Source organism: Aulonocara stuartgranti, assembly GCF_965226115.1.
Source record: "Aulonocara stuartgranti genome assembly, chromosome: 13".
Classification (NCBI taxonomy): Eukaryota; Metazoa; Chordata; class Actinopteri; order Cichliformes; family Cichlidae; genus Aulonocara; species Aulonocara stuartgranti.
The window spans coordinates 169,144-177,359 of NC_138949.1; the positions used below are offsets into that span (position 1 = coordinate 169,144).

The 8,216-nt window shown below is 41.6% G+C and overlaps 1 protein-coding gene across 1 annotated transcript in view; it reads right to left on the reverse strand.

Annotated features, from left to right (window-relative positions):
• Window positions 1-7,223, reverse strand: part of ubr2 (ubiquitin protein ligase E3 component n-recognin 2) — a 55,313-nt gene extending 48,090 nt beyond the window's left edge. The window contains 1 exon segment of the mRNA XM_082556842.1: window positions 7,104-7,223. Coding sequence (XP_082412968.1) covers window positions 7,104-7,184 — 81 coding nt within the window. The 5' untranslated portion in view covers window positions 7,185-7,223.
• Between the last annotated feature and the right edge of the window lie 993 nt (window positions 7,224-8,216).

Sequence of the window (8,216 nt, forward strand, 5' to 3'; positions counted from 1 at the left end):
AGGACAGATTTAAAAACACAGACTGGAATATGTTCACCCACACAGACCTGGACCAGTACATCTGTACTGGATTACATCTCCGAAACCACAGATAGTGTCACCACCCAGAAACGGATCACCATGTACCCCAACCAGAAGCCTTGGATGAACTGGGATGTTCGTCTCCTCCTGAAGGCCCACAACACTGCCTTTAGGTCAGGAGATGCACACGCCTACAGCACAGCCAGGGCTAATCTAAAGAAGGGCATCAAAAAAAAGCCAAACACCATTACAAAAAAAAAGGTAGAAGAACACTTCTCCAACTCCAACCCCCGACGCATGTGGCAAGGACTCCAGACCATTACAGACTACAGGACCACCAAACCCTCCCCCGCATCCTCTGATGTCTCCTTCCTCAACGAGCTCAACAACTTTTATGTTCGTTTTGAGCGAGGGAACCCCACAACCACAGCAGACATGACGCCAGACCACCAACCTCTGACTCTCTCCCCCACCGATGTAGGAGTGGTGCTGAGCAGGATCAATGTCCACAAGGCTGCAGGCCCTGATGGCATCCCCGGGCGTGTTCTCAGAGCGTGTTCTGGGGAGCTTGCAGGAGTGCTCACAGACATATTCAACCTGTCCTTGGCCCACGCTGTGGTACTGGCCTGCATCAAATCCACCTCCATCGTCCCGATACCCAAAAACTCCAACCCATCTTGCCTCAATGACTACCGCCCAGTAGCACTCACCCCCATCATCACTAAGTGCTTAGAGCAGCTGGTCCTAGCACACTTCAAATCCTGTCTCCCCCCCACCCTGGACCCCCACCAATTCACATACCGCCAGAACAGGAGCACAGAGGATGCAGTCTCCATCGCACTGCACTCTGTCCTCTCACACCTGGACAACAACAACACCTACGCCAGAATGCTGTTTATAGACTTCAGTTCAGCGTTCAATACAATCCACCCCTCACAACTCATCAGGAAACTGACAGACCTGGGCATCAGTTCCCTCATCTGCAAATGGTTACTGGACTTCCTGACCAACCGCCCCCAACATGTCCGGCTGGATAACCACTGTTCATCTACAATCACGATGAACACCGGTGTACCACAAGGCTGTGTGATGAGCCCTTTCCTCTACTCCCTCTTCACCCACGACTGCAGACCTGCTGATGGTTCCAACACCATCATTAAGTTTGCAGATGACACCACGGTGATTGGCCTCATCAGTGACAACGATGAGGCCGCCTACAGGGAGGAGGTGGATCGTCTGGCTGAGTGGTGCGACAGAACCAACCTGCTGCTTAACACCGAGAAGACCAAGGAGCTCATCGTGGACTACAGGAGGAATGCTGACCCACATCCACCCATCCACATTAAGGGGACGGCTGTGGAGCGTGTGAGCAGCTTCAAGTTCCTGGGAGTCCACATCTCCGAGGATCTCACCTGGACGACCAACTGCTCCAAGCTGGTCAAGAAGGCTCACCAGCGCCTCTTCTTCTTGAGGACTCTGAGGAAGAACCACCTGTCCTCAGACATCCTGGTGAACTTCTATCGTTGCACCATCGAGAGCATCCTGACCAACTGTATAACAGTCTGGTACGGGAACTGCTCTGCCTCGGACCGGAAGGCATTGCAGAGGGTCGTGAAAACTGCCCAGCGCATCGCCGGAGCACCACTTCCTGCCATAAAAGACATCTACAGGAAGCGGTGTCTGAAAAGGGCTGGGAAAATCATCAAAGACCCCAGTCACCCATCACATGGACTCTTCACCCTCCTGCCCTCTGGGAGGCGCTACAGGAGCCTCCCAGAGGGCACCAGGTACCGGAACAGCTTCTTCCCCACAGCTGTCAGACTCCTGAACTGGACTGAACATACACACACACACCCACAATGGACAACTGTACCCTCAAACACACAATAATAACATGGACTGAACCACCACTCACAACCACTAGCACTTTATATAGCCTCTGTAGAAACTATCCACACCCTCACTTATCTTAACTGCACTACTGTATAGCTCTGTGTAAATAATCATTCTGTACATTCGATAATTTTTAATTCTACAACTGTTTACAACTTGCATAGTTCCCACTTCTGTATAGCTGTATATCTCAGATTTCTGTAAAGTTATTTATTTCATATTCTGTATAGTTTTTCATAGTTATATCCTGTTCATAGCCTGTACATAGCTTGTACTCACTACAGCCTGTACATTACAGTACGAATATTCACAACATACTTCATACCGTGTACATTATAACATACCATAATAGACCCATTTCTGTAATATACCTACATATCTATACTATTGCTAATATATATTGTAATATATCTATATCACTAAAGCACTTCTGGATGGATGCAAACTGCATTGTGGTACTGGTGTCAAGCCAGCCTCCAATTCGAGACTCGCAGTCAAGCCAGCCTCCAGTTTGTTTTACGTTCCCTGTGTATTCAAAGTATTACGGGAATGGATGTGGAAACCGGATTTCAAAATAAAAGCCAACTTCGAGTGAATTAACAGATATGTTAAGAACATAATAACATATAATTTAGGCTTTTTTTTTTTTTTTTTTTTACAAACTCTAATGTTAGATCTATATGACACAGCCTTGTACCCTAATTGTGCCCTGTCACTATCAAGGCCATCTTATTTTGGATTTCAAAGTAAAAGCCCTGTGAATCTTCATTTTTGAACTACTCTTTCAATGACTTAATAATGCTCTTAAAAGCAAAAGTCGTATTTCCAAATACTATTTGAACTTTATATCAACACTTTCCAACCACAGTCTTTTTCACAGTGATACCATATCAATATCAAGTCATTCTGATTTTGCTCTCAAAAATAAAAGCCTTTTCAAATTGTCCATAATTGACCTAACTTTCAGTGATTTCAAAATGCTCTAAAAAGGAAAATTCCTGTTTCCACAGGGTAATTCCACCTTAGATCAACAGTATACAGCCCCACAGTGATACCATATCAATATCAAGTCATTCTGATTATGCTCTCAAAAATAAAAGCCCTTTCAAATTGAGCATATACGACCTACTTTTTTAACGATTTCAAAATGGTCTTAAACAGAATTTTGCTATTTCCACAGGATGAATCCATGTTAGATCAACAGTATACAACCCCACAGTGATACCATATCAATATCAAGTCATTCTGATTTTGCCTTCCAAAATAAAAGACTTTTCAAATTGCCAAGATACGACCTACTATTTTAAAGATTTCAAAATGCTCTAAAAATGAAAATTGCTGTTTCCACAGGATAATTTCACTTTAGGTCAACCGTATACAACCTCACGATGTTACCATATTAATTTCAAGTAATTCTGATTATGCCTTCCAAAATAAAGGCCTGTTGAAAATGCCCATAATTTACCTAACTTTCAGTGATTTCAAAATGCTCTAAAATGGAAAATTGCTGTTTCCACAGGATAATTTCACTTTAGGTCAACCGTATACAACCTCACAATGTTACCATGTCAATTTCAAGTCAGTCTGATTTTGCTTTTCAAAATAAAAGCTTTTTCAATTTGCCCATACATGACTTACTCTTGGAGCGAATTCAAAATGCTCTAAGATGGAAAATTGCTGTTTCCACAGCATAATTCCATTCCAGATCAACAGTATCCAACCCGACAGTAAAACCATGTAAATTTCATGTTGATCTGATTTCGCCTTTCAAATTAATGGCCCGTCGAATTTGTCCATATGTGATATACTCTTTCAATTATTTCAGAATGTTTTAAAAATTAAAATTTCTGTTTCAACACATATTGGGTTTTCATTTTGAAAAGCAAAATCAGACTCAATTGATTATGACAGAATTCGAATCATGAAGATGTAAAAGGAAGCTGAAATTGCCAGTAAGTTGTAATTGATGGTACGTTCATATTTCAAGTCTGTGGAAAGATGTCATTCTATATAAAGAAATTACAAAACAACTTGCAAACCATTTCCAGGGCGATTATTTTTAAATCCAAAACAAGAAAGACTTGATTTTCACAGTGTACAACTTTGAGGGAGTATATTATTGATTTAGAGGAAAAATTATTGCATGGGAACAGGGATTTTCCTATTTAACAGCATTCTAATGTCACCGAAAAGTATGGTCACCAACTCCACTGTTAGATTATATACAATGATATGTGTTGGCACAAACTGGTATTAATTCATAGAAGCTGGAACTTTCCATTTAATGCCATTCTGAAGTTGTGGAAAGAGAAGCTCCTATAAACAAAGTCAAAAGGCTTGTACTCTGAAATGCAAAACGAGATTGAGATGTTACCACTGTAGAGGTTGTGTATGGTTTGCATGAACTCCAATTACTTAGTGGAAACAGTAATTTTCCTGTTAACAGCATCCGCGTTTAATTATTAAAAGTACCAAATGAACAATTATAATTCCGATACTGACGTGATAAAACTGTGGGGTTGTATACTGTCAATGTAGAGTGAAATGATCTTGTGGAAACAGCAACTTTGCTTTTAATGGGATTCTGAAGTCAGTGAAAGAGTGGGTCATACATGGACAATTTCAATGGACCATTACTTTGAAAGGCAAATTGACTTGATATCACCGTGATAGTGTGCACTGTTGATCTTGAGTGAAATTATCCCGTGGAAACAGCAATTTTCATTTTTAAAACATTCTGAAATAATTGAAAGAGTATATCACATATGGACAAATTCGACGGGCCATTAATTTGAAAGGCGAAATCAGACCAACATGAAATTTACATGGTTTTACTGTCGGGTTGGATACTGTTGATCTAAAGTGGAATTATGCTGTGGAAAGAGCAATTTTCATTTTCAGAGCGTTCTGAATTCTTTAAAAGAGTAGGTCGTATATCGGCAATTTGAAAAGTCTTATTTTGGAAGGCAACATCAGACTGATTTGATATTGATATGGTATCACTGTGGGGTTGGATACTATTGATCTAAAGTGGAATTATGCTGTGGAAACAGCAATTTTCCATCTTAGAGCATTTTGAATTCGCTCCAAGAGTAAGTCATATATGGGCAAATTGAAAAAGCTTTTATTTTGAAAGGCAAAATCAGACTGACTTGAAATTGACATGGTAACATCGTGAGGTTGTATACTGTTGCTCTAAAGTGGAATTACCCTGTGGAAACAGGAATTTTCATTTTTAGAGCATTTTGAAATCACTGAAAGTTAGGTCAATTATGGACAATTTGAAAAGTCTTTTATTTTGGAAGGCATAACCAGAATGACTTGATATTGATATGGTATCACTGTGGGGCTGTATACTGTTGATCTAAGGTGGAATTACCCTGTGGAAACAGGAATTTTCCTTTTTAGAGCATTTTGAAATCACTGAAAGTTAGGTCAATTATGGACAATTTGAAAAGGCTTTTATTTTTGAGAGCAAAATCAGAATGACTTGATATTGATATGGTATCACTGTGAAAAAGACTGTGGTTGGAAAGCGTTGATATAAAGTTCAAATAGTATTTGGAAATACGACTTTTGCTTTTAAGAGCATTATTAAGTCATTGAAAGAGTAGTTCAAAAATGAAGATTCACAGGGCTTTTACTTTGAAATCCAAAATAAGATGGCCTTGATAGTGACAGGGCACAATTAGGGTACAAGGCTGTGTCATATAGATCTAACATTAGAGTTTGTAAAAAAAAAAAAAAAAAAAAAAAAAGCCTAAATTATATGTTATTATGTTCTTAACATATCTGTTAATTCACTCGAAGTTGGCTTTTATTTTGAAATCCGGTTTCCACATCCATTCCCGTAATACTTTGAATACACAGGGAACGTAAAACAAACTGGAGGCTGGCTTGACTGCAAGTCTCGAATTGGAGGCTGGCTTGACACAAGTATTTCGTTGCCCTGTACCTGTGCATGTGCAATGACAATAAAGTTGAATTCTATTCTATTCTATTCTATTCTAAAAGACGGATTTAATGCAACATGACCATTCAAATAGCAGTCGCTTTCTAAAACATCAGATATGTATCGGATTCAGTACCACATACGAAAGTGACCCAGATCGGATTTGAAAATATTGGATTTGTGCCGTTCACACTGTCACACCATGATCGGATAGATGGGTCACATAGGGTCAAAAAAGCTGTATTTGATGCACCTTCGCCTGCAGTGTGAACAGAGCCTAAGACTGAAATATTAGAGCAACATGAAGAGTTAAACTCAGACTGACTGTAACACAGCTGCTGCTGACAGAGCAGCAGTGAGGCTGTGTGTGTGTGTGTGTGTGTGTGTGTGTGTGTGTGTGTGTGTAGGTGCGCACATTTCAAACACTTTGCTGCGTCAGACTGGAAACTGTCCGTGTCCTGAGAGCTGTGTGAGCAGCCTGATCGATCAGAGAACCTGATGATCTTCTGAGTGTTTCATTAGATTAAAATTTGTATTTCCGCTCCAGCCTCTGCAAAGTTTTAGCCCACCTGGTGATTACACTACCTGCTGGGTTGATGAGGTCAGCAGGTACACACAGGTGTAGTGTTCTTATAGAGCGGCACAACTATGTTCAGCCAGCAGGACAAAATAAAGGTGAGTCTCAGAATCAGCGGTAAAGGTAACGATCCTCCATCAGGAGAATTTGTCAGGGTACACTTTGTAAGGCCTGATCAATCAGGTGATCAGTCAGGTAAACAACCTGCTGTAGGTAGGAAAAAGAAACATACTTAAATGTGAGACGTACCTGTGCAGCGGTCTAAGCGTTCTCAGGACCTGTTCCACCCCGTTACCTGAACCTCATGTATCTATCCATCAGCTGTCAAACACACCCGAGATGCTCACCTGCTCCAGCTGTTCTCTCACAATTGCACAGGCAAGTTCACCTGTGTGTACTCAGGTCAGGTGACCTTCTGCAACCAGGTGATTCTGACGTTAAACAGGCGCTCAGGACCGTCTCATTAAAGGGTTAACAGCTTAATCAGCGTTACTAACAGGCGTGAACACACAGTTGTAGCGCTTTAGGGTTACCATTAGCATTAGCATGAAAACAACCACGGATCGCTGACCCGCGCGGACAGCAGCGGCCGGAGCTCGGCCACACACCGGGACACGCTGCGCAGCGTCCGCGGGGCTCAAGGCTCCTGGAGCCACTTACCGACGCGGTGTCTTTGGCGGAGAAATCCAGGAACTCCGAGCATAAAGCGGACGGATCTCTGTCAGCCTCGGTCGCCGCCATCTTTCCTCCCTCTGCTCGGTGCTGGAGCAGGAAGAACCTGGAACTGGAAATGACCAGAATGGGGGGCGTGGCCAATGTTGTTTTTTCCGGTGTTTGTTTTTAGAATAGAGACTTAGAGCTTTTTATTGTCATTGTGCAGTTTCTTGGACAGCGAAATTGGGTAGCTGAACCACAAAGGTGCTAAAGTAAGAAGAGAAACCAATACAACGAAGGCGGAAAATAAATAAATAATCAAATAAATACAATAAAATAAAAAACAGTGTATATGTATACATATGTGAGTAGAATAGAATAGAATAATCCTTTAATTGTCCCACAAGGGGAAATTTGGTTGTAACAGCAGCCAGAAAGACACATATACAAACAAACAGTACACAGAACAGAAACATACACAATTTTTCTTACATATTTACACATGGACAATGGTTACTATAAACAGAGTACTGTACAGTTATAAAATTAAATAAAAATAACTACAGGTAAGAGGAAAACCAGGTTGTAGTGCGAATCGGTTGATTAAATTATTGCAGTTACAGCATTGATGTAAACATCTATGTTTGTTGGGAGCAGTTCTGATTGTACAGTCTGACAGCTGCAGGGAGGAAGGACCTGCGGAAACGCTCCTTCATGCATCTAGGATGCAGCAGTCTGTCACTGAAGGAGCTCTGCAGTTCAACAACATTTACATGCATAGGGTGGGAGACTCTGTCCATCAGTGATGTTATTTTGGCCAGAGTCCTTCTGTCTTCCACCACCTGCACTGGTTTTAACTCGCAGATTAAAAGAACACAAACGTTTAGCTCCTGGGCACGAGTTCAGTTTAATAAGAACAAAATGTATTAATAACAATAGTAATGTTGCGGGAATTGCCGTCTTGTGTGTGACTGGGTGCAGTAAGGAGTGTATGTGATGTGTGTGTGAGCATGCGCGTGAAGGAAACGCGGGGAGCGAAAGAGAAAAATGGAGAGAGTGTGTCATGGGTAGAGAGGGCGGCCGGGAGCAGCGTTCTAACGGGCTACAGGCTATGCAGTG